This window comes from Trachemys scripta, chromosome 13, assembly GCF_013100865.1.
Source record: "Trachemys scripta elegans isolate TJP31775 chromosome 13, CAS_Tse_1.0, whole genome shotgun sequence".
NCBI classification, from domain to species: domain Eukaryota; kingdom Metazoa; phylum Chordata; order Testudines; family Emydidae; genus Trachemys; species Trachemys scripta.
The window spans coordinates 8017540-8044545 of record NC_048310.1 but is presented as its reverse complement, the minus strand read 5'-3'; the positions used below and the strand labels follow the sequence as shown (position 1 = coordinate 8044545).

At 41.6% G+C, this 27006-nt stretch overlaps 2 protein-coding genes and 1 long non-coding RNA gene across 10 annotated transcripts in view; 2 read left to right on the top strand and 1 right to left on the bottom strand.

Moving 5' to 3' along the window:
* Positions 1 to 4871, bottom strand: part of LOC117886831 — a 7998-nt gene extending 3127 nt beyond the window's left edge. The window contains exons 1-3 of one of the 8 annotated variants that reach the window (XM_034788901.1): positions 4739 to 4871; positions 2360 to 2434; positions 365 to 532 (exon numbers count right to left, since the gene is read on the bottom strand). In XM_034788901.1, coding sequence (XP_034644792.1) covers positions 365 to 532; positions 2360 to 2432 — 241 coding nt within the window. In that variant the 5' untranslated portion in view covers positions 2433 to 2434; positions 4739 to 4871. Of the gene's footprint in view, positions 1 to 364; positions 533 to 2359; positions 2435 to 3151; positions 3283 to 4738 lie in introns of those variants that run through there. The other 7 variants (XM_034788905.1, XM_034788902.1, XM_034788906.1 and 4 more) reach the window with 7 other exon arrangements.
* A 117-nt stretch (positions 4872 to 4988) lies between these two features.
* EMC8 (ER membrane protein complex subunit 8) lies at positions 4989 to 20339 on the top strand. The gene is made up of 5 exons (XM_034788900.1): positions 4989 to 5422; positions 14475 to 14551; positions 18794 to 18863; positions 19409 to 19503; positions 19838 to 20339. Exons 1-5 carry the CDS (start codon positions 5204 to 5206, stop codon positions 19995 to 19997), a joined length of 621 nt encoding a protein of 206 aa, XP_034644791.1. The 5' UTR covers positions 4989 to 5203; the 3' UTR covers positions 19998 to 20339.
* A 439-nt stretch (positions 20340 to 20778) lies between these two features.
* Positions 20779 to 27006, top strand: part of LOC117886833 — a 39363-nt gene continuing 33135 nt past the window's right edge. Inside the window, exon 1 of the long non-coding RNA XR_004648063.1 lies at positions 20779 to 23419. This is a non-coding gene — a long non-coding RNA (uncharacterized LOC117886833). The remainder of the gene's footprint in view (positions 23420 to 27006) is intronic.

The window sequence follows — 27006 nt, the reverse complement described above, 5'->3', positions numbered from 1 at the left end:
CGGGGGGGCGGAGGCAGTGAGGGAGGAGGGGGGGTGGGAGGGGAGGGTGGTAAGTCGGGGGGGTGGGGGTTGGGCGGGGGGGGGGAGTGTTGGGGGGGTGGGGGGGTGGGGGGGGGGGGGGGGGGGAGCTTGTGCATACAGAAGAGTTCCAATAACTTTAATGGGGCTCCAAACTGACCCAAGAGTCTCTACCCACACAGATCCATTTGCAGGATGAGGGCTTAAGACTAGAAAGTTGGAGGTTTCCTTCTTTGTTCATCTGTTTCCTGAGAGATATCCATCAATACTGTATGCACAACAGACCAGATTACATCATCCTCGGCAGTAGGGTTGTATTTTATTTTTCAGTGCCCTGAGTACCTACATCCAACCTTCTCATCAATGGAGAGGGCACTCCATGATGCCTTTTCCTTTTCTTTCAGGGCTTTCTGCTCAGCAGAGAGATTCCTTACGTATTCCAGTTGAGGCAGGGGAATGTCACGACGATCAATGTAATTTGGAAGACTGAAGTCTTCCACTTTCGCAACACCTGCTTAAGAGATAAGAGAGAGTCAAATGCACATATGTACAGAAGCCAAAAGTACCAGGAGAGCATACCTGAACTTCTAAGGTTAAAAAAAAGCCAAGTAAGAAGTTTTAAAGGGGGGAAAATGCTTCAGTCTGATTTTTTTAAACTACTATTGTTATAAGAAACACCTAAGATTACTATAATTTAAAGATTAAAAGAGTAATTCTTTATCCAATTTGTGTACTGTGTGTGTGTGTGTATCACAGCATCAAAGGAGAGATTTATTTATTTTTTAAATACCCATTAGTAAACATTTTCAGACTACAAAAATTGGCAAAGGGTCTCAGAGGAACTTGTAATACCTGAAACTAATGTCAACTATTTTTTCCCTCCCAAAATGTACTCTATTTAAAGTTGACAATCTTCCTTTAAATACTTAGAAAGCCCTCAAGTTTTATTTTCCTACACAATTTCATGCAATTACCCTGTCTAGGTTCTATTAATCCAATATCCTTCTAGGGCTATTGTAGTTCTGTGATGCCATCTACTGGTGATGGCACAGATCATCAACTAAACTTTCTTGCTACTGGACAAGTAAAGCCTGGTCTACATTAGCAAATTAGGTCACTTTAGATGTGTCAGGGGTGTGAAAAATCCACATCCCTGAGTGGCGTTGCTAAGATAATAAATATAAAATAATAATATGTGGAGATTTATCGGTCTCACAGAACTGGAAGGGACCCTGAAAGGTCATCGAGTCCAGCCCCCTGCCTTCACTAGCAGGACCAAGTACTGATTTTGCCACAGATCCTTAAGTGGCTTCCTCAAGGACTGAACTCACAACCCCGGGTTTAGCAGGCCAATGCTGAGCAATCCATCCCCCAGGCCGATTTAAATCCCTGTGTAGACTGCGCTAGGTTGACAGAAGAATTCAAGTGCAGCTGTGCTGATGTAGTTTTTTAGGGATTGTCTACACTGGCACTTTACAGTGCTGCAACTTTCTCACTCAGGGGTGTGAAAAAACACCCCCCTGAGCACAGCAAGTTTCACCGCTGTAAAGTGCCAGCGTAGACAGTGCACCAGCCCTGGGAGCCTAGCTATGCCCCTCGTAGCCTCTCCCAGCGCTCTGCCACAACTACACAAGCCACGTTAAAGCACTGCTGCGAGAGCACTTTAACGCTGCCAGTGTAGACAAGTCCTTAGTGTAGATACACACTGATTTAGAGTTTGTCACCATTCCTTGATTGGGTTTTTGCTGCCTTGCTTTCACAGTTACTGCTTGATATTTGCATAATATCCCATCATCTCCAAACACACTTAAGTTTGAAATGCCCAGCCTGCGCTGGGTCAATAAATAATATCCTTAAAGTACCAAATTACAAAAAAGATTCCCAAATAACGGTGTGCTGCCAACAAATCGTATTTGGCTCTCACAGAAATTGCTGTTATAGCAGAGCTAGGTCTGTGTTCAGAACAATTACAGATCTCAGTGTACTTTTATCTCAAGTCAGAAAAATTTAATATTGCTCAGCATATAAGAACATGGATAGAGGATAAATTGCATTTTTAATGGCCATAATTACAAAAATTCTTTAAATGCAATTTTGTGATCCTCTTGTGAAGTGTTTCCAAACACTTTTTATTTAAAAAAAAAAAAAAAAAAAAAACACACAGCTTCTTCTGTTAAGAAGACTTTCCAATCTTTGCTATTTGTACCAGTGATTAGCTTGGGCTTCATAAACGCTTGTTTTTACAAAATTTAAAGCTGCTCATAATGGGTGATTTAAGAAGAGGCACATAAAAGGTTAAGTTACTTCTGCAGTCATATTTAAAATTAAACAAATTACCTACCATGTCCTCTCAAGCAGATGGAGGTGGAAATGGCACGCTTGCCAATTAGGCTAAATGCCCTAGAAGCCAACATTTCTAAGGGGAGAAAAGATAGAAAATTACCAGTTAAAAGATGTCAGATTCACAGATACAATTGGAAGAATGCTGTCCTCCATCTACTAGATTATAACAAAGCAATTGAAGACCGATGTGGTTTTTTCCAGGCTTCTTCTCCTAAGGAATCACATAATTGCCAAAACCCCCTCAACTCTTTCATGACCTTTCAACAAACCAGGGCTCATGGGCAGACAGGGTGATAAGAAGGAAAGAGATTTCAGATGCAATCTTGGAAGGGGAAGTTACAAATAATTAAGAATATTATTTCAATAGTTGTGAAATATACCCTACCCCTTTGTGCATGGAGTCATTAAGAGACCTACTAGCAACAGAAAAATTAGATGTTGATTGACAATGGAACAAGCATCAAAAAAGGAATAATGCCAATGGTCACCATGAAGATGAGTATTTAATATATTTTGCCCGTGTTACTAAAATCACTTAAAAATAATTAAAAAATTCTTTCAGCTTTAGTAACTTTATTTTTCTCTCTACTTTTCATTCCTCAGCTTAACTAATGAAACTAGATCAGTTAGTTTCAACCTTGTTTACAAAGGTTTTTGCACTACCACTTTGCACTACCAAGATGCTGCTGTTTTGGGGGTTTCAATTCTGCAGGCAAATAACATTTTGAGGAGAATGTGAGGAAGACATCTTGACAAATCAATAAGATACATTTAGAAAAATCCTAGACATCTTATTCAGTGCTTCCCAATGAATCCTAAATACTGTATAGTTAAAGGCATTGGTTCAGGCCAGATTTCTCAACCTCTTCATGAGGTGAGTCCTTATTAAAAGTTTTCATGACCCCCTTACATTTACTATAAGAGAGTAAACAAAATATTATAATATGCCTATATCATCTGTGTGTGTTACAAGAGGCTGACAGAATATGTGACCTTGAAAGGTAAGGGTGTATGGGGAAGTGGAAGGGCTAGCCTGTCTTTGAATTATTGTTAATTCAATAATGGGGGGGGGGTCCACAATCCACTGATTGAGAAACACTGAACTAGGACTAAATTAAAGATGGATTCTATGTCTGACTATGACTCAGACTACGACTTTAGTAAGATACAACCTCTGTGTTTGTACCCTACCCAACAGAAGCATCCCAAACAAAAATTAATTCATGTTTCCAAAATGTTGGGATACTACAGTAACGGGAGCACGGAGAAGGCAATAAATTAGGACGACCTCTCCTGTCTAGCAGGAAGCTCTCTGGAGCAGGGACTGTGTGTATTTTATCAGAGGGGTAGCCGTGTTAGTCTGAATCTGTAAAAAGCAACAGAGGGTCCTGTGGCACCTTTGAGACTAACAGAAGTACTGGGAGCATAAGCTTTCGTGGGTCAGAACCTCACTTCTTCAGATGCAAGTAATGGAAATCTCCAGAGGCAGGTATATATCAGTGTGGAGATAACGAGTTTAGTTCAATCAAGGAGGGTGAGGTGCTCTGCTAGCAGTTGAGGTGTGAACACCAAGGGAGGAGAAACTGTTTCTGTAGTTGGATAGCCATTCACAGTCTGTTTAATCCTGATCTGATGGTGTCAAATTTGCAGATGAACTGGAGCTCAGCAGTTTCTCTTTGGAGTCTGGTCCTGAAGTTTTTTTGCTGTAAGATGGCTACCTTTACATCTGCTATTGTGTGGCCAGGGAGGTTGAAGTGTTCTCCTACAGGTTTTTGTATATTGCCATTCCTGATATCTGACTTGTGTCCATTTATCCTCTTGCGTAGTGACTGTCTGTTGTGTGTATTTTGTGTCCTGTCCACCACAGGCCAGCATTCAATTATTAAATCCTCTCTTCCTGGTAGGGACCTCACCCCCACCTGATTAGGACTGAGTTCCCAGCTCGATCTCCCGGGCCCGGCCTCCCACAGAGCTGGCTCTCCAGCGCCACTCGGCCTCTGCTTGCCCCCTCTGCCCGGCCCAGCGGCGAGCCGATCCCGCCAGCGCACGGGCAGCCCGACTGTTACCTACCCGCGGGGGGGCGCCCTCGAGGGAAGCTGGAAGCGGAGGCCGCAGGGGCCTGTGAAGCGGGACAAGACAAGGGGGGCCGGAGGGTCATGGGGCACATGGGGGGGGAAGGGGGCCCACCCCCTACATGGCCCTATAACAACCCCAGGCCCCAGCGTGTCCCCTCGGCCAGACAGCGCTCCCCCCCCCCCCCCCCGCCCGGGATACCCCTCCCCCACCGAGCTCCCCTCCCCCACACAGGGCTAGCTCCGGGCGGACCCTCCCCCCGTCCACGGAGGCGGAGTCTGACCCGGCCCAAGGCCTGTCTCACCCGCCGCTACCAACGACCTGGCGACCGTCCTCTACGCGGCTACCGTGCCGGAGACGAGAGAGAGACGAGGCGGAAACGCTCTGGCGCACAGCCCGCTGGGATAGTGGAGGAGCGCGCTGCGGCTGGAGGGAAATAGAGAGCGCCGCGCCGCGGTGCAGAGTGGGACGTCGGCGGACTCCCGCCCCTTCACTTTCTCCGGGGGCGCTTTGCGACAGTGCTGGGCGGTTGGGGAGCGCTTTACGGCAGCCGGCGGTGAGAGCGAGGGCGTCGCGTGCGGGGGACTGAGGCAGGAGCTGGCACCTTAGGGGCCGCCCGGAGGCGCCTCACGCGGCCCGGCGGGGAAGCCGCAGCGTCCCCCCCCCCTGCTCCCGCCGCCTATGGTGCCCCCCACCGCGCCGTGAGGCGAGGCGAGGCGAGGCGGGCGGAGCTGGGGGCCGGCCCCGCGGCGGAGCAGGGCGCCCCAGGATGAAGCTGACCACTCAGGCCTACTGCAAGATGGTGCTGCACGGAGCCAAGTACCCGCACTGCGCCGTCAACGGGCTGCTGGTGGCCGAAAAGCAGCCGCCCCGCAAGGACCAGCAGCCCCACGGGCAGCCGCAGCCCCACACCCTGTTCGTGGACTGCATCCCCCTCTTCCACGGCACCCTGGCCCTGGCCCCCATGCTGGAGGTGGCGCTGACGCTGGTAAGGAGCGAGAGTAGCGCTCTCGTCAGCGCCCTCACGGCTCCCCTAGAGCGCTAGACAGGTGGGGAAACTGAGGCAGTAGCTTCAGCGATTTCCCCCCCGAGACCGCGTGTCAGATTAGTGGAAGGGCTAGGGATAGAGCCCGGTTGTGGAAAGACTCCCTCAGGCAAAGCTGAAAGGGGGAAGACTCGCATGTGCGCCCGCACAGGTCTACAAAGACACACACCACTTTATTGCTGAGACCCACGGAATGGCCCAAAAACAAAAAGGATCCTGAGAAGCATGTAATGGCTGAGAGAGATGCAAACTCTACCTCGCAGAAGGGCTTGTAGACTGAGCCGTGGAAAAGCAGGGGTTCATGCAGACAGATGCTCTACGCTGTCTGCACTAGAGTTTTTCACTGCTGAAAACTGCCCCAGCTGAAAAGTACAGCTCCTATTTTGCTAGTGTAGACTTAGTGCTTGGCTGTAAGAGGAAGTTGACAGTTATAGCAGTATAATTATACCAGCATAATTCCCCAAGTGGACACACTTATTCCAGTTTACCCCTTCCAAATTGATATAAACTAAACTGAAAAAGGCACTCATATACTGGAATAAGAATGGCCACACAGCAGGTTATACAAATATAACTAGATTGGTTTAAATTCACAACTTTGCTTTTACAGGTATAACTTTCCCATGTAGACAAGGTCTGTCTCCTAGACTAGAAAAAAAACTAGGCTTTTTAAAATGTTAGCTAACAGTTACATTAGATGCTAACACCTTTTAAATCGTGTTACTAGTCATGTTGTAAACAGGCGTTAAACTTTGTTTACATGCTACAAATGGTATTTTAAGTCAAGGTAGGTAATTCTTAGGGAGACAAGGTGGGTGAGGTAATTGGGTGAGGTAATATCTTTTATTGGACCAAGTTCTGTTTGTGAGAAACAAGTTTTCAAGTTTACACAGCGCGCGCTCTTCTTCAGGTCTGGGAACTGTACTCAGAGGGTATGTCTTCACAGCAAAGAAAAACCTGCAGTGCTCCAGCCCGAGCCTGGAAGTCTACACAGCAATGAAACAACCCCACAGCCTGAGTCAGCTGGCATGGGCTAGCTGCAGGTTTTTCTTTATTGTATAAATACACCCAAAGTGTCACAACTAAATACAAGGTGAAATAAATAAATACTACGTAAGTAGTTAACACATACTGCAAGGGACCATTCAAGGTGAAGTGGCCAGTGATATGGGGAGGGGGATAGTGGGTTATAGATTGTTGTAATAAACCATAAATCCAATGTCTCTATTCAGTCCATGGTTCTTAGTGTATAGAAAAGTTATGGATTTAAGTCCCCAGGCTCATCTTTTGAAGATGTGTAGATTTCCTTTGGGGATGAGGAATGAGAGGTCAGATATAGAGTGATAGTTGTATCGTTTTTCTGTGTGTGTTCATTTGAGAATGTAGTGATTGTCTCATTTCACCCACATAGTTATTATTGGAGCACTTAGTGCACTGAATGAGGTACACCACATGTTGTGATAGGCATGTGTGGGACCCATGGATCTTGAAAGATGTATTGTGGGTGGGTGTTGATCATTGTACCAGTGGAGATATGTCTGCAGGTTTTGCATCTGTTGTTCTGGCAGGGTCTGGTGCCGCTTTGAGTTGGTGTGTCCTGGTCTGTGGGGAGATAGCTCATAGGAGTCGCCTTACTGGATGAGACCCAAGGTCCATCTAATCCAGTGTCCTGTCTGACAGTGGCCAGTGCCAGATGCTACAGAGGAAGGAATGAGAACCTCACCGTAGGCATATTTGGGATAATCTGCTCCCATATTATGTGTTATTCTGTCTCTAACAGAAATTGGCTTAAACCCTGAAGCACAAGTTTTAATATCCCTTCCAAAATCTATTCTTGTGAATTATAACTTTGGCTATTCTTGATATCCATATAAATATCCAATCCCTTTTTGAGGCCTTTTAAATTCTTGATTTCAGTGACTTCCAGTTTAATCATGTTTACGTTAAAAAAGCATTTCTTTCTAAAAATGCACCAGTTTTTCCTAGTCAAGACAGGGTCACAGAAGCTAAAGAAATACATGTTTACATAATGCCTGATGTGGTTAGAGCACAGGACTTGGACAGGAGATGAGGGTCCTCTTCCTACATCTGCCATGGATTTGCTGTGACACCCTGGGTAACTCAGAACTTTTCTACATTAAGGAAACTTCCACTGGTATAACTGGTGTAGTTATGCCAAAGCAAACCCCTAATGTATATATGGTGCACCAGTGCAAAGTAGGGATTATACCACAGCAGTGTACTGTGATTTAATCCAATAACATGCCAATGTAGTCACATTTGTGTGAATTTCTTTCTGTAGATAGGGCTAGTTTAACCCTTCTGTGACCTTCAGATGGGTGAACTTTAAATTCATTCATGTTTTTAAAGGGTCCTGAGCTCCTTGGATGAAAGGTGTTATTGAAGTACAGTATAAAATGTTGTACTGTATTTTTTAAGATGTGTGGTGGTCATAATGTCTTTAAATCAAGATTGGATGTCTTTTTAAAAGATAGGATTTAGCTCAACCACAAATTCTGGGCTTGATACAGGAATTACTGGATGAAATTCTCTGGCCTGTGTTATGTAGGAGATCAGACTAGACCATAACAGTCCCTTTTAGCCTTCAGAGCTATGAATAATGTAGTTGCAAGCAGACTGAGCCCTGGTCTACGGGGGGGGGGGGGGGTGTCGATCTAAGTTATGCAACTTCAGCTACGTACTTAGATCGACTTACCGTGATGAGTCGACTGGTGCCACTCCCCCATCGACTCTGCCTGCACCTCTTGCGGCACTGGAGTACAGGAGTTGACAGGAGAGCGCTCGGGGGTCGATCGCTGCCCACCGGGTAGTGTAGACATACCCTGACACCCACCATGACTAGCTTTAAGGAACGTTTGCTCAGGCATCATCAGTTTAAAACAAACTGAAATTGTGACTTCCCAGATTGCCTGGTACTTTGATGAGTGTCCCACATTATATTGTTTGTGTTGCACTGGAATATACTGAGCTAATATTTTAGGACTGATGTATGCTTGTGGCTTTCATTATATTAAATGTGTGCCTCTTGAAGTTATGAAGAATCAGTGTTGACAAGCAAAAGATGTGACAATGCTTAAGAAACAAAATAAGGCTCAGCTTTCAAACGTGGGTGCCCAGACACGGATTTTAAGATACCTAAATACAGATTTTGGCCCAGTCCTGCAAGCTGATACATAAGGGCAGATGTAGAAGCCGACTGACTTCAGTGCGGTTCCATGTGGGTATAAGGGTCCTCTCACTCAGAACTCCATGATTGGGGCCTTAGATGCTTAGCTACAAGCGGCCAAATTTGAAAACTAAGCCTGTAGTAAGAGAGAATGATGTCTCTTAGTTTTTAAAATGATTGGACACAGTTGTAGAATGTCTAGTTATTGGAGGCTGAAACAGCAAAATTTAGACAAAATGAAGAGCCGAAGCCTTTTGAGAAACACCAGCTCTGTCTAAATGAGCTGAACTAGGCGACAGTTTGTATATTTGTTCATTTCCAGTGATTAATTGGTTTAAAATATAGGTAAGTACTCAATTCAGACGGATTGCTATATAAGTATGTCAGGCTATGTCTATTCGTACAGCTCTGCAGTGGCACAGCTGTACTGATACAGGTGTTCCGCTGCAGCACATCTGGTGAAGATTCTCTATGCTCTGGTGAAGTGCTCTCCCATCAATTGCAAGCAACAGAAGTTATGTTGGCGGGAGAAGCTCTGCTCCCAGCTCTGCTTCTGGCCCTAGGCACAGCTCTGATTCTGGTCCCGGCACCCAGGGGAGTGTGGACAGATTACATTACGAGTAAGGGGGCTGGGGTGCAACATAAAAAGTTTGGGGACCACCACTCCCTTAGAGCACAGGTCGGCAACGTTTGGCACGCGGCTCGCCAGGGTAAGCACCCTAGCGGGCCGGGCCAGTTTATTTACCTGCTGATGCGTCAGGTTCGGCCGATCGCGGCCCCCACTGGCCGCGGTTCACCGTCCCGGGCCAATGGGGGTGGCGGGAAGCCACGGCCAGCACATCCCTTGCCTGCACTGCTTCTCACTGCCCCCATTGGCCCGGGACGGCGAACCGCAGCGAGTGGGGGCCGCGATCGGCCGAACCTGCTGCGTCAGCCAATAAATAAACTGGCCCGGCCCGCTAGGGTGCTTACACTGGCGAGCCGCGTGCCAAACGTTGCAGACCCCTGCCTTAGAGTGTGTAAGTCTCCTAAGTGCAGTGGAGTGTTTCAGTGTTTGGCCTGTATCAGAAGCATTGTTTTTCTGGAGTTAAGATTCTAAACTATTAGGAAGGGGGCCTTGTTTTCTTAGTTCCTGATCCTACAATGTGTGGCATGCAGAGGGACTGCTGCAGCCCCATAGAACATAGTCGGGGCCCTATGTGAGCAAGTAGCTTCCAAGCTTTTTTTAAAAACAAAACACCTAGGAGTTTATGGATTAAAGCCCTAGTCCTGCAAACATGCTGGGAGGCTGCTGTGCCAAACGTTTTGTTGTTTATATTTTTTATTTGGAGATCCTGGAAAAATTGGGACACAGTGCAATTACAGAATGATTCAACTATGTAAAAAGGTACCCTGGTCATGGAAGATTTTTGTTTGTTTGTTTGTTTTAATCCAAAATTGGACCCTGACCCTTAATGGGTCCACATGTGAAGCTCGTTATAAGATCTGGGTCTTAATCTGTATATTCTGTTTGTTATACAGATGAAAAATTGAAATATTAGTACATTATGTAATTTAAACCTTAAAATCCTCAATTTATTGCCTTTTCACTACTTATTTGTACTTGGTTATTGATTTTAAAAGTAAAAGACATGAAATCCCCAACTTTCCCACAATTAATCAATTTTTGCAAGCCTTAAGTATAAAGTTCATGAAGATGGGTTGCAACTTACAATACTTGTCAATTTTTAAAAACTTATCAAGAGCCCAAAGTCTCTTTCTCTGTTTGTACAAAGGCTAAGTATTTATGTAACAGCTCACAGTAACTGCATTGTAGTGGCTTTTAAAATGGAGCCTGTTTTGCATGTAATGTAGCAATATGAATACCAGGAAAATCCTGAGTTAAGGAACCATCTTAAGTGAACAAGTCAATAAAATTCATGCAGTTAAAGTTGATGTCCTTTTCCAGAAACACCTAGATATCCAAAGGGTCTTGCAGCATTGGTTGAATTTAATGAGGGGATTTTTTTCCCCCAAGGCCTTTTACTATAAACTCTTCCTTGGGTGAGTAATCATTACCCTGGAGGTTAATGGACTGCTTATGTGAATGAGGATTTTCTGAGTTATGCATGAGCATCAAATTGAGTTAATATTTTCTAAATCTAATTCTTAGTTCAGAGGATACATTTTCAGTGCCAGCCTTGTCCATTTAAAAAAAGTTCTAAAAATGAGTATTAAAGGAATACCAAAAAAAATCCTATTGATATCAAATGACACTGGAAATGATGTCATAGCTCACTTTCAAATTACACATGGGGAAAGGAACATGTACCAAGCCACGTGTGTCCTGTAGGCACAACAGCTTTAATGGAAACATTCATAGTGTTTATCAGGCGTTTTCAGCAAAAGGATTGGAAAGAATAAATTTGCACGATTCTTAATTTGCACATTTTGTTTTGAATTTGAAATCAAATCATTTTTAAAAAGCAAGTTACGAAAAGTTTCAGTTACTGCCTTTGACTCCCCCAGCCGGTTGTTGTAGTTTTACAACCACACTTTTTTCTTTTTTTAAAAACTCTCTTTCCTGATGTTGTGCAGTTGCTCTCCACTGACTGGTTATACATGAGCAACAGTGACACAGCCTGTATACTCAGGGCTTATCTATACTCGCAAATCTTTCAAAATCCTTCATGGTTGCAGTACTGTGGGTTTCAGAGTAACAGCCGTGTTAGTCTGTATCCGCAAAAAGAAGAACAGGAGTACTTGTGGCACCTTAGAGACTAACAAATTTATTAGAGCATAAGCTTTCGTGGACTACAGCCCACTTCTTCGGATGCATATAGAATGGAACATATATTGAGGAGATATATATACACACATACAGAGAGCATAAACAGGTGGGAGTTGTCTTACCAACTCTGAGAGGCCAATTAATTAAGAGAAAAAAAACTTTTGAAGTGATAATCAATGGACACAAATCTGACATCAGGAATCAAAATACTCAAAAACCAGTGGGAGAACACTTTAACCTGTCTGGTCATTCAGTGACAGACTTGCGGGTGGCTATATTACAACAGAAAAACTTCAAAAACAGACTCCAAAGAGAGACTGCTGAGCTAGAATTGATATGCAAACTGGACACAATCAACTCCGGTTTGAATAAGGACTGGGAATGGCTGAGCCATTACAAACATTGACTCTATCTCCCCTTGTAAGTACTCTCACACTTATTATCAAACTGTCTGTACTGGGCTAGCTTGATTATCACTTCAAAAGTTTTTTTTCTCTTAATTAATTGGCCTCTCAGAGTTGGTAAGACAACTCCCACCTGTTTATGCTCTCTGTATGTGTGTATATATATCTCCTCAATATATGTTCTATTCTGTATGCATCCGAAGAAGTGGGCTGTAGTCCACGAAAGCTTATGCTCTAATAAATTTGTTAGTCTCTAAGGTGCCACAAGTACTCCTGTTCTTCTTTTAGTACTGTGGGTGCAGCTCCACTTCTGGGAGCAATGGTAGAAGCTCTGGGGGAAGGTCCTCTTCTAGAGTAAGCTGACTTCAGTGGAGCTAGGACAGTTTAAACAAGGTGAGGATCTGCCCCTTGGGTATACTGGCCACTGGTATTTTTACCTTGTAAAACGCTTTGACATCCACAGGTGAAAAGCACTATATAAGAGCTAGGTATTGTTGTTTTTATCACTTGTCTCATGTTGACCTGCTCTGATCAGGATTAGACCACAGGAATAGAAACATCAGTGGCCAGTTGATGGTATTGCAACAATGTGAAATTTAAGGAAAAGTGCTAGTGTAAACCTAGTGAAATTGCTGTTAAATTCAGAAAGTTAACAATCTTTGTTTACAGAACAAGTTTTTTCACTGGGTGAAAGTTTACTTTAAAAAGAAAACTGTCAACTTAAAAGTTACACTTGTTTGAAATTGTTTTCAGTAGCATACACAGTAAAAATGTCAGACAAATGTAATTTTTAAATTGACAGTTTACTTTAAAAAGGAAACTTGTGTCAGGGTTGCTGGCTTTAGTGCCAAGGTTTCAGCCCACTAGCAATTAAAACTGAAATCATAAACCCTTGAAATGGGGTTTATAATTGCTCCAGTTAAGGGCCAACTGCTGTTTCAGTGCCAGAAGATGACATTTTAATAAAACATATAAATCCGTGTCATCCCCTGTGGATGAGGGATTATTCACATGGCTTTCTTCTGCTTAGACAGTTTAATACTGTAATTATTCTACTAAATATGAAATTTTTGATTTACAGATGCCAAAGTTCAACATCAAATACATTTTGGAATCCATTTTAATCAATCTATTTGGGTTTTTTAAAATGCATAGTAACTGGGGAGGGAAGCACTAGCTGTTTTCTCCACCTCCCAAATTTCTGGATTATCCTGGCCTGATACTCTTAATTGTGAGCAACAGGAATGGTAGATGTGTATTTTCAAAACAACAGAGATAATGGACCAAATTCAGAGCTGATATCCATTGTTTTCCAGTTATTTTTTTCCTGCTTTACACCAGGTTTGAATTTGTCCCTTTCATTCAAAAAACTATATAAATTTCCATAGATTTTTTTTTAAAGTATTTGCATATGTGAAGCCTTATTCTTAGAATAAGGACCATTATGATCATCTAGTCCAGTGACTCTCAACCGTTCCAGACTACTGTGCCCCTTTCAGGAGTCTAATTTGTCTTGCATGCGCCCAAGTCCCACTTCACTTAAAAACAACTTGCTTACAAAATCAGACATTAAAATACAAAAGTGTCACAGCACACTATTACTGAAAAATTGCTTATTTTCTTATTTTTACCATATAATTATAAAATAAATCAATTGGAATATAAATATTGTGATTACATTTCAGTATATAATATATAGAACCGTCTAAACAAGTCATGTATGAAATTTTAATTTGTACTGACTTCACTAGTGCTTTTTATGTAGCCTGTTGTAAGATTAGGCGAATATTTAGATGATTGATGTACACCCTGGAAGACCTCTGCGTACCCCCAGGGATACATGTACCCCTGGTTGAGAATCACTGATCTAGTCTGACCCCCAGTAATTCCTGCATCAAGCCTGTGTTTTGTAGTTGAGCTACAGCCTGTTTTTAGAAAGGCATTCTATCTTGATTTAAAGACGAAGTGATGGAAAATCCACCCACCACCCCTTGGTAAATTGGTCTAACGTTTAATTACCCTCACAGGTGAACAATTAAGAAAAAAGAATCTTGTATTAACGCAGATCCCCCTAGCAACTGGGGTGATTTGGAAGAATGAGACAATAGAATTTTTTGGTCACATCTTTCAGTTCTTAAATTTAAGGCATCAGTTGCTTTTTAAAGAAAACATTATACAATATAAAAATGTATACATTTTAACACTGTGAACTTCTATTTTCAGCAACCGTCTTGTGAAATGGGGTTATAGTCTCACATCCTGTACATTTCCGTACTTCCCACTGCCAACTAAATACTAACAGAAAATAGCCAGTAACACCTAAAATTTGATTCCAGTGGTTACTCAAGCGCTTCAGAACAAATTCTGTTCTTTGAATTTCAGGCTGTACATCACAATTCAAATATCTTCTTGTTCAACTTAATTTCATTAATGTTTTATATATCTTTTCCCTAATACGTGTGTTTCTTCCTGTGTTGTGGTTAAGAATATTAGCATTTGGTTAACTTCATTAGCAAATGGCTAAAATGTTATAAGGTTTCAATTGCCATTTTATCCTCAGGAAAGATGTATACTTTTTGGTAGTTTTGTTGTGTGATTTTTCTGGACTCACAGTTGTTTTGATTACTTTTTCAGATTGATTCTTGGTGCAAAGAGAATAGTTACGTGATAGCTGGATATTATCAGGCTAACGAGCGTGTGAAAGATGCCAGGTGTGTCGATGCAATATCTCCTCCTGTTTACTCTCTCATGCTGCATTTGTACTATGCCAACAAAAATAATTGCACGTATAATCTGTGAATGTTGTTTAACTTTGACAACTGTCATGTGGTTTCACCTTGTTTCCTTAATACTATTAGATATCTGTGAAATGTCTTTTGTGTAGTCTCAAACCTCCATTTTTCCAGAATTACTCCTATATCATAGGTGTTATAGAATTGTTGGATGTTTCAGTGCTTGCTAATCAGTTTAACTGGCAGATATCAGGGAAATTCACTAGAATTCACAGATCTATTCATGAATCTATAGATCTTTTAGGAACTCATTTTGAAGTGATTTAATCGCTATCAGATTATTTAATTGCCTTTAATTTTTTATGAAACTCTTTGCCAGCTAGTCATGGAATTGTCTTGCAATGGTACACCATGTAAGTAGAGCACAGAAGTCATTTCTTACTCATCACTTCCCCAAGATTACTCTTTAATAACAAGTTGTAAAATTTTCAAAACCAGCCGTTATTTCAGAGTCTGAATTCCATTGAAAGTCATTGGGACTTAATGTACTTTTGAAAATGGAATTTAGGCTTCTAATTCACTCATGCTGTTTTTGTAAATTTTACCCAAGATGCACTCACTGTAAATTAACTATAGAATTGTAACTGCCATGTGTTTAATCCTTTTTTAAAAGTAAAGTCCACTGTAAATATTTTACAACTAAGACCAGGGAAATTTGCGTCACTATATTTGCGTCATTATAACTACACTGATATGTAGTCATAGTGATGGAAGTGCCTAATGTTGTAGACACACTTTGCCAGTGCCAGAGGAGACTTGAATTGTGTGATTTGTAACTTGTACATTAGTGCAATACATCTACACACTGGGGGTTTGTGCTGGTTTAGCTATACTGATGGAAAAATGAAAACACTGTAGACCGCAAATTTTATTTGCAGTCCTGTCAGAAACACTATGCTTTTTGAGATACAGTAGTGACAAAATGAATTTGTTGTCCGCTTTGTGTGTCACTGCTGTAGATTAATACCAAGTTACTTAGGCTCTTTAGTTCAGCAAATAGTATTTTGGGGAAAAGCTTCAAAATCACACTCCTACTCAGATGCATCTGCAACTGCGTACCTTATCTTAAAACTGAGTAATTCTATATTTTCCATCTCATTAATTCAGCTCATTAAATAACCAATAAAAGTCATCCTAAGGGACAATATTTTAAGTTTACACATGTATAGTGAATATTTTTTCTTCCCATGTTTAAATCATTAAGCATATCCAGTATTAAGACTAATTAGAAGAAATAAATGCTTTCATTTTAAATCAATATTAACCTCTTGTTCTCAGTAAAAACATTTTAATTTATTCAAGCCATTTTGTTGGAGCAACATTTCTTCTGGTCTTGAGGGATAGCTCCAAATAAAAATTCTCATGTCTCTGAAGCTATCAGAGGAGTTGAGAGTTTGATCAGTTATGATTTAGATGCAAGCAGATTTTCTTTGGAATCTACTAATTCTAACATAACGGGACGGAGTGGGGGTTACTTCCACAATACTTTAATACTATATATGCTTCAGCCTATGACTTGCTAGAGACGCTATGAATTTTTGGAGATGCTGCTGTTGATTTTCACATTGCCACAAGACTAGCAGGAAATATAAAATAAGGCATTTAAGGAACTCTCAGCAGAGACTCTCTCTGTATATGTACAATGACTAGAACAGTGCCTCTAGACACCCATAATATTAATAGATAAGGGGTTAAATCCTTCTTACGCAAATGTGCCTATGCCTTTTAGAAATTCTAAATTCACCGTGAAGACTGAATCTGCTGAAAAATACAAACTTCATCTATTGGTTTGTCTATATACACTCTCTTTCTCTTTATATATATTCTAGTCTGTGGAGGATTTTCTGGTGGTCTGCAGAACTGCATTTCTCAGGTGGTGATGCATCTATCACTTATTAAGTTGTGATGCATTCTTCTGATAATAGCACCGTCTGGGACATTTTAAGACTTCCAGAGGTATTTTGGACCAACTAAACTGAAACACACACCTGTCTGCACCCAGCACAGCTTTATTTTGGGTAAATTCAGCTGTGATCAGATTTTCTCCACCAAGGCTGAAGGAGTGGCAAACACAGGACAACAGAACTGAATTCCAAAGTGACCTGAAGGGAGTAAAGCAGCAATTGCTGTAGGCAATGAGGGGATATTTGGGACTATTAAATGTAAATCTCTAAATGCAGGCAGAAGAAATAAATAGCAAATCTACAAAACAGTTAAATTTCTCTACGGCCTAAATAGCCACAATTATCCCATTAAAGTGAACTTTTCATCTGACTACTGTCTTAATCCTGTTTGCTCCTGCAGAGAAATTGTGCATTTGGAATATTGGGAATGAAGAGAAGCTAGTATGCAAGAGGATCTGTAGTAGAAGTTTCACACACAATGGAAGTTTAAGGATCACTGCTCCGGACTTATTAGTTAGAACAAAGTAAATCCATTAAAGACTTCTAGAAACATAAGAGGAGCACATAACTTAGATCTTCCAAGGGAGTGTATTTTACATGCACTTGGGTAATTTGGAGGAATATTATGCACTTATTCACTTTAAATTGATGAATTTGTTTGCCAAGATACCCTTGCATCACACAGTGACTGTACCTTTTACTACCTTGTTAAAGAAATATCAGTACATTTGCTTACTAGTGGAACTGGGTATTGAATGAGTTTTAGATGTAGATTGGTGAGCAAATTTAGAAATATCCTTTTCCAAGTTCCTGGGAATGGAGCAAAAGATAACCATGATATTCTGGATCTGGTGGGAAGGTTTGGAAGCTGCAAACTATTGGATCCACATCAAGTCTGAGTAAGCATTTACTGTCGAATCATGGAAATGTAGTTCTGGAAAGGCCCTCGGGAAATCAAATCCAGCCCTCTGTTCTGAGGCAGGACCAAGTAAACCTAGACCATTCCTAACAGGTGTTTGTCTAATCTAGTCTTAAAAACCTCCAGTGACGGGGATTCCACAACCTCCCTTGGAAGCCTGTTCCAGAGCTTACCTACCCTTATCATTAGAAAGTTTTTCCTAATTAATTTAAATCTCCCTTGCTGCAGATTAAGCCCGTTATTTCTTGTTGTACCTTAAGTGGAAATAGAAAACAATTGATCCCTGTCTTCTTTATAACAGCCCTTCACATATTTGAAGGGTTATCATATCAAAAGGTCTACCTCAGTCTTCTCCCCCCCCTCCCCCCACCCCCAGGTCTAAACATGCCCAGTTTTTTTTAATCTTTCCACATAGGTCAGGTTTTCTAAAGCTTTTATCACTTTTGTTGCTCTCCTCTGGACATTCTCTAGTTTGTCCACTTCTTTCCTAAAGTGTGGCAACCAGAATTGGACACAGTACTCCAGCTGAGGCCTCACCAGCGCTGAATAGAGTGGGGCAATTACTTCCCTTGTCTTACATAGGACAGTCCAGTTAATGCACCCCAGAATATTAGTCTTTTTCACAACTGCATCCCATTGTTGACTCATATTCAATTTGTGATCCACTATAACCCCATCTAGACAGTTATTCCCCGTTTTGTAGTTGTGCATTTGATTTTTCCTACCTAAATGAAATACTTTGCACTTATCTTAATTAAATTTAATCTTGTTGAATTCAGACCAATTTTCCAATGTATCAAAGTCATTTTGAATTCTAATTCTGTCCTCCAAAGTGCTTGAAATCCCTCCAACCTTGGTGTCCTCTGCAAACATTCTAAGCATACTCTCTACTCCAGTATCAAAGTCATTAATTAAATATTAAATAGTACCATATCAAGGACTGACTCATGTGGGACTAGATACACCCTATCAGTTTGACAGCGAACCATTGATAACTACTCTTTAAGTACAGTCTTTCAACCAGTTGTGCCACCCACCTTATAGTAACTTCATTTAGACTGCATTTTCCTAGTTTGCTTATGAGAACTTATATGTGACTGTAGCAAAAGCCTTACTAAAATCAATATATATCATGTCTACTGCTGGAACACAGCTAAGATATAGATCATGTACTAAAGGGAGATGATTCAGTGTTTTCTTACCCTTCTGACTTAGATCAGTTTAATATCTTGTTCCTGTTTGCTACAACACTGTTTTTCTCATGTCTGTTCTCAGCTCTTATTTCCTACTGGTTTCAGCTGAAATATATAGTACAATTAACTTGACCTTCTTCTGTAGTCCAAACCAGGTCGCTGAAAAGGTAGCCTCCAGGATTGCAGAGGGCTTTAGTGACCCAGCACTCATAATGGTATATAATTTCATTTATCTCTCTTCTGATTATAATCACAATATTGGAATGAGCGTTTAAATCCCATTTCTTGGCTCTGTTAATAGAGTAATGTGATGACTAACTGGCTGAGCCCTCAGAGTGCCTTGGGGAGTCCCTTGCAGGGCATTCAAGCAACCCCTTTTGGCCAGCAGAGCAGTTTCTGTGCTCTAAAGAGAGCCTACTTCTGGCCCTCCTTGGTCATGGAGAGAGTTGCTGCATTCTGTGTACATGGTGGGAGAGTAAAGAAGGCATTCTTCCAAAACCTTTCATGACATAATGGCTTACCTTCTCAATGGGGCAAAAGCAATGGTGGGCTCCAGTGGAATGTTGGTGGTTTAAAAGAAGCCACTTTAGACCATTTAAAAATTGGCACTTCAGAAGCAGCAACAAGATGAAACACTGAATGGATTAATGGAGGTGACTGGAAGATGCTATGATGTTCAAAACTACACTGTCATTTTTATATCATCTCTTTATTTGGGATCTTGAAGGAAAGAACATGATTTGTTTCTGTTGCATGTTAGGTGGATAACACTAAATTTACAATGGAGTGCGCAGAACCTGCCATTCATGTGTATGAGCATCATGAAAACAAATGGAGATGCAAAGACCCACATTTGTAAGTAATATGTTTGTATCTAGTTTGTGATAAAGAGATGTTCCTTTGTGTAAACAGCTGTAAAGAGCAAAATTGTCTTATTACACTTGAACAACATAATATAGAATGACCTGGTAAGAAGAAAACAGGCAATAGTTGACCATGCTTTGAAAGCTTTCCTGTTTTTCATAATGTTGAGAGATACATCTAGCTTATAAAAACAAAACTCTGTCAGTATTCTGCCTCCTAAGCTGTAGTCACACTGCATAGTGCTATGGCTTATGTTTTAGTTGAAAGAGCTGGTGGAGATCATTTTCCTTGAGAACTATTAATTCCTAGTTATTTTACATTCTAGTGATTATTGTGAAGACTGGTCTGAAGCCCAGAGGATCGCCGTATCTCTCTTGGACAGCAAATCCTACGAAACCCTTGTGGATTTCGATAATCACCTAGATGACATCCGGAATGACTGGACAAACCCAGAGATCAACAAAGCTGTCCTACACCTATGTTAGGGAGGCTTCCACTGACTGATTTATGGGCATTTCCACTATGCTGAAGATACTTTAAAAAAATATTTTTGAATGTAAATAGAGTTATCTTCAGTACATTCTGGGGAACGCCAACAGCAGATTTAAAAAGAACGGCATGTCACTTGGAAAAGGTAACGTGCCCATAAGCAGTCAAATCTTTTTAATGAGAATCCTTAGAAGAAATACAAACTGTCAGTTATAGCCATCCTTGTGGATTCCTTCCCAGTTGTAGTGATTGTTGCTATAACCTTTAAAACCAGAACTACTTCTGCTTGTCCAAATTGTTCATATTAAAAAGTTTTGACTAACCTTTTATAATCTTTAGAGAGAGTAATTTTTAAAGATTTATGAAATATCTTTCAAAAATGAATCTTGTCCTTAGATGAGATGTTTTTAAACTCTTTAAGTCACAAATGTATAAACAAAATCCAGTGGTAACTGGTCTTTTGACCTGGTTCTTAACTGGCATTATTATTGATGCAGTAGAATAATGCTAACTGCTAAAGATTGTACTCTGTGCACATATTACATTTGTTCTGCAGCAGTTTAGCATATCATAGCTACAGAATAACATATACTGAAAGCAATATTTCAAATGCTGCAGAGATTCCCAACCACACTGGGACTACAAACAGTTACAGAAATAGTTACGACCAAGGCCAAAACAAATCTTAACTTTATGGTTTGTGAAGGACTTAGAGCACAGTAACTGTTTTGAATCAGCTACAAGGCTCTGTAGGAGTTGAGAAGAGTAAAATGATTATATGCAATCTTTCTATCTGGATTTTAAACAGATACTCTTAATTCTGAGCTGATTCGCACATCCATTCAAATAGGACTGAAATGTACCTATCTGTAAATTAAAGGCAACTGATCTGTCTTTAGCATATGACTCAAAGGAACCTTGAAACACTCTAGTTCATCTTAAATCTATCTGTTTATCTAATTAATATCTGTTTCTAACAAAAGTTTACCAGTTGATGGGGAAGCTTTATAGCAGAATTTCTTTTGTCATTTTTATATGTATTATTTTGTACCAGGTACACCAAAGGCATTGTACCTTACCTTCTGTCTCTTTCTTTTAGCTATGTTACTATAGAACTTGTAACAACTTAACCTGGTGAACCTAATGAACTTGAGAGGATAAATTTTATATCATTCAACACTTTTTAACAGTAACAACAAATGAAAGGAAAATGCTTTAGCTGACCAACTGCTATTGTAGCTTGTCCCCCACCATCTGAAAATAAACTTCATGACATGGGGAATGTCAATCAGATACTTTGTGGCATCCTTGGTGGGGCTGGGTGAGGAGAGAAGAGGGTAGGGAGGAAAGGAGCGGAAGATAAGTAGACTCAATTACCGACTGCATAGTGCAGTTAATGCACTAACTTGTCTTTGACCTTGAAAGACCTGAGTTCAGTTCTTAATTAGATCAGAAATTAAGAGAATTTGGTCTCTTGCTCATAAGAAGTATTTGGTACACACACACGTTGCAACATAGTTCGCTCAAAGTCTTTTCCTACATTCCCTACCAAAACGAACCCTTCACAATGAAGATCCAGATGCAGTATTTATCTCCTAATTTTTTGCTTTTTTCTTAAAGCAAACTTTTGAAACTTGGGCAAAAAGTAAGGGATGAGATTTTTCAAAACCATTCTTGAGTTGACCTCGGTGTGCTCCTATTAAAGTCGATGGAAGTTTTACCATTGATATCAACAGGAACAGAATTAAGGCCAAAATCCCACTCTAAAGTAATAGTTGTTATGAATGAGGATTACAGAAATTAGTGCTCCCTTTGTTTCACAGTGACGATAAACTAGTTTGGAGCAGGATGAAGCAAACATCATTTGGGGAAGTAAAATGCTGAATAGTCATAGCTGAACAAGTGTAACTGAAATCTAGTTGACAACCAGCAAAACATGCTGCTATTCCACAGATTTAAATATACTAGCTCGTGGAGTGTTCCCGGGAGTACATGTACAGAAAAAAACATTACCAATCATGCACATTGTATAAACAGAGCTTTTCAAGATATTTGCAGAATATAAGGCAAAGCCTATGATATGCTATTCTTTCCAGGGACAGATGTTATTGTTTGCCCCTTTTTGACCTGAGTGGTTAGTCAAAGTTTATGGCCCTGTGGGTGATCCAGTTGGGAGCAGAATTTGGTGATAGTCGGGTATTTCTTCAATGCAGTTTTGTTTATTTACAAAGACTGTACAAAGTGCTGTGTCTCTGAATGCAGAAGGGATCAAATAACCGGAAACAGCTTCTTTTGTTCACCAAGAGCAGCCTTTTCACCCTGCACCCCGGCCCAAAAAAAAAGTCTCCAGGTTTTTTCCAGGGTCCAGCCACAGGCTTTCAGCTGCTTCTTCAGTCTGTCTCAGTCTATTCTCAGTTTGTGTGTGTTATCTCCTGCCAACGCGCACACAGTCACAATACCCGGTCGAACCATCTGCCCACTTGGTGCTAGTTTCTGAGCAGACTATTAGGCTCTGCTTCAAGGGTGGCCCCTTAACTGTCTCTTACAATTGACTTAAAGGGGGGACTCATTCAGAGATCAGTTTAGAGGTATAAACTGAACCCATAACAAAGTTTCACTTAACTGATAACATTATCCTAACAAGCCACTGGGAATTGAACTGGTTACACGAAGAGTCATTAAACAGCACTGAAATACAAGCTGGTATTTCTTTGAAGCTACAGGAAATGCATTTCTCATTCTTCCTAACTAGATGTCATGTAATCAAGTATTTGGCCACATATGCATTCACACACTCTAATTCGTTCTGTCAGATACTCAGCTCTTATCCGGTTAAGGCTTCCCAAAATGCTAAATGTTTTGTAAAGATCGATTTTTTTTGTAGTTGTCAAATAAAATTAACTCAAAGCAAAATATGTATCATTGGGGGCTCTAATCTGATAGAAAAGATAAATGCTCTTGCTGAGTAGTGTATTGTTAAACCTTGAGACTTTGCTGGAAGGGACAGGAGAGAAGCACCATATGCTATCTTCCCCTCCCACCTCTCGCTCTTTTGTTTGCTTGTAGGTTTCTAGTGAGGTCCATTGGACATTTGCCCATCAATAAAGCCAGAGGCTGGTTTTAAACAAACAAAGGGCAGGTGCAGCAGGGCACCAATGAGACTTGCCCCATCACCTGGACAATTTCCATCCTACCCCTCTCATTTGCATTGAAAGCTGGACAAAAAGTTATAAAGGTGAACCTTGGACTTGCTTTGATTCATGTTGGTTGCATGTGAAAGGAAGAGAGGAAGCAGGTAATCTCTGTGAGGACGGATCTCTGCCTACACGTTGATCTTGCTGCAAATCTAGGTCACTGATCTGTATGAGCAGCAGTATATTTCTTGGCTTGGGCAGCAACTGCATTAAAGGAATGCAAGGTAACTTCTTTTTTTTAACTTTCAGGGAAGAAAAAGCTGGTGGGAGGGGGAAAGTCTGCATTCCTATGAGAACCCTGATGATTTTTTTTACGTCTACTTCAGTGTCACAGCCACCATGCTTCTGGCTGGGAAGACTACTTCCAGAGCATATCCTTCTTTCCTTTATTCCGCCCCAATTGTCTGCCAGTGAATGCCATGCAGAGGTCTTTTTCCTCCTCCTCCCATTGACAAATGTCTTACGTTTCTGCTCCTACCACTCTTTTGGACTTGCCAGCCCAAGTTCCTATGATCAGAAATCAAATGCTAGCCCTGCTGCAGTGTCTGCCTGCCTTCGGGTTCTCCATAATACCCATTACCATTGTATGAGCACTTGGAAATGCAGAAAAGCCCTCCTGGTTGTCTTGGTATTACAAAGCTATTTTCCCGCTATATTAATGTTTGAAAGATTTGTGATGAACAGTTCTAACAAATAACGAATGTATAGAAAACTGGCACAAAAGGAGGGGAAAACCCAGCTCAATCTGATATGTAAAGTGCCGCTTTTGAATAAATATAGGCGATCAGCCCCAGAAATGATGCTATTCTGAATGATTTTGAATGTAAAGTGGCTGGGTTTTTTTAATGTGCTATTTACTGCTTTGCAGACTCTGGGTTAGTGGCAGGAGCAATAATGGGCACTAATTCGGGAGTCTTTCAGGGTGAAGATGGGAGCTTGGCTCGCTGCAGCATATGGTTTTGAAGGAAATCCTGCTTTCTTCCCAAGCAGCTGTCCGAGTTGACTTAAGACCAAGGAGGCTAGGTGACGTGCTAAAGAGCATGCAGCGTGCAACTCCCATATCTCTGCCCCCTGGTTCTTCTAACCACTGGGCACCATGGCCAAGCTTCTCAAAAGTGACTCATTTTGAATTGTAGGTGTCTAGCTTGAGACACTTCAAAGGGACCTCTTTCAAAAAGGCTTGAGCCTTTGCCCTCTGGAAATCAGACCACTTGAAAGGTATGCCCAGTTAGACACCAAAAAATGGAGGCACCTAGAATCACTGGACACTTTTGAAAGTCTTGGCTGGCATGGCAGTGCCAGATTAAGTAGTTCTGTGTGGGCAGGGGTCTCCCTCTGTAGGATCAAAAGGTGCTGGTAATCAGTAGTACACATGACTGCAAGTACTGTGGCACATTGGGATGGCTGTGCTCAGTGATGGTTAAAGGAATGTCAAATATCTGGTAACTAGGGGATGGTGGTTGGCCTGCAGGGGATGTTTTATCCTATATAATGTAGTTTGCTGTGCTGTAAATAAAGCTGAAGCTTTTTTCCTTTCCTGCTACCATGCGATTGAAGTGGGAGGCTGAGCACTTTGTCAGTTTTCTGTTAGCCTAAGCAAATTGGCACATTTTGACCCACGTCTCTTCTTCATAATTCCAGACACGAAGGCTGCCTTGTGCCAGCTTTAATCAGGGTACTCTTTGCAACAGCAAATGTTTATATAAGGAGACACATGATGCAGAGTGGTCAAAACACAGCGCTTGGCTTTCAGATATCATGGGGCCCATCAGTATGATAAGACCCTAGACAAATAGAGCGGGATGCCAGAGACTGGGTTCTGTTCCCAGATCTGCCACAAACTTGCTGTGAGATCTTGTGCAGATCAGTGAGGCTTGGATCCTCAAAGGTATTTAGGCACCTAACTGCCATTGGGCCAGTGGGAGATAGGCATCTAAATGCTTTTGAGGATCTGGGCTTTGGAGCCTATTTTCAAAGGTGTTGCTCCCCTGCAGCTGCCAGAGGGTTCAGTGGATTTGTGGTTGCTCAGCTGTTCTGAAAACCAGGCTGCCAAATTCCTTCTGTTTTCCCATCTAGACAAAGACAGTAGAGACAGTGGTGTGTGATGAGGCTTAACTTGCTAGTGTTTTATTTGTATGACAGTGCAGAGAGGCAGATCCCAGTGAGGCTGGGTGCTTACTAACCCATACTCCAAACAGCTTACCATCTAAATGGAGAAGACCCACAGAGAAGGTGGAAGGAGAAAGAGAGGCATGGGCTGCCTCTGTTTGTAAAGTGTTTGAGATCCTCAGCTGGAAGGTGCTATCAATGGAGAAAGAGTAAGTGAAATGTTAAATGCAGGAAGCTTTTAATAGTTGGTAACTTAAATCTTATTGGAACTTGGAAAATGTTCTTGAGATGAAATCTGCTTGCCCTGCATTTATGAGCAGTGCTTCTGCTGTACATGCTAATGTAGCTTCTGGAGAGGAGCCTAATGGGCCTAAGCCACTGACAGTTGTGTGTGGGAACTGTAAAGCACCGGCCATCTATTGAACCAAAGAAGCTGTGCGAGTTGCTTCTCCTTGCTCTCCCCACCCTCTCCTAACATCTCATAATTCTGGTTTTAGGCCCCCATGCTGCCCTGCGAATACATCTTAATTCCGTGCTGCTGGATCCCTTGCCATTCTAGCCTCCCCTGAACCAATCATTCCAAAAAAAAGAACAGGAGTACTTGTGGCACCTTAGAGACTAACAAATTTATTAGAGCATAAGCTTTCGTGGACTACAGCCCACTTCTTCGGATGCTAAACATTCCAAAATAGGTAGTGGTTGCACCATGTACATGTATCCACTAGGGGCTTGATTGAGGCCATTGTCTTTATCCCCTTTAGCCCTTATTTTAACCCAGCTTGGCTCTCTCATCAGAAAGGCGTCTGCACTGGCAGTTTTATCCTTGAGTTCATTTTTGACTCTGCAAAAGATTACAGATATAAAACCATAGTGAACTGAGACAGAGAGTCAGCTGTAGTCTGGGGTTTCCATTAATAGGATTGTGTGAAAGGTGAAATTGTTTCACCTTTCCATGTGGCTGTTCGGCAATTGGTCAAGGTGGCCTTTGTCTCTTAGAAATTTTAGTGATGGGCTAGGCATTTCCCCAACCTTGTCAGGCTATGGATGGAAGGGAGGCAACAGCCTGGAGAGTACAATTGCAGAGTAATATAAAGCCATTAGATGATTCCAGGTGGAAGGCACAAGCCATTTCATCTTTAAAACTGGCTTGTGAAAGCTGCAATCATCTGATGGATAATTGAGCAGAGCATTCGTAGACAAGACCTCTCCAACTGAAATGATTCTTCAGCCCTTTGATTACCAAGGGGACAGGTGTGTGTTAAAGTTCCTTTGGAAACATAGCAACTGCCTTTAGATTTTTGGAACTGACAGCACATGAAATGTTTAATTGGTGCACGAAAACTCTGATTGTATCTTAGCAATGCCTTGGAGATTTGAAACACACTCTGACATGGGCCAGAAATATTTTATAGTCACAACTCCTTGAAATTAGTGTGAGTCATTACTGGCTTGGAATATTTGTGAGATCCTAATGAGACACACTGGCTTCTGTACTCAGTGATTCTCCAAGACTCTACATCACTATCCTAGGACAGTGGTTCCCAAATTTGTTCCGCCGCTTGTGCGGGGAAAGCCCCCAGCGGGCTGGGCCGGTTTGTTTACCTGCCACGTCCGCAGGTTCGGCCGATTGCGGCTCCCAGTGGCTGCGGTCCGCTGCTCCAGGCCAATGGGAGCTACTGGAAGCAGTGGCCAGTACGTCCCT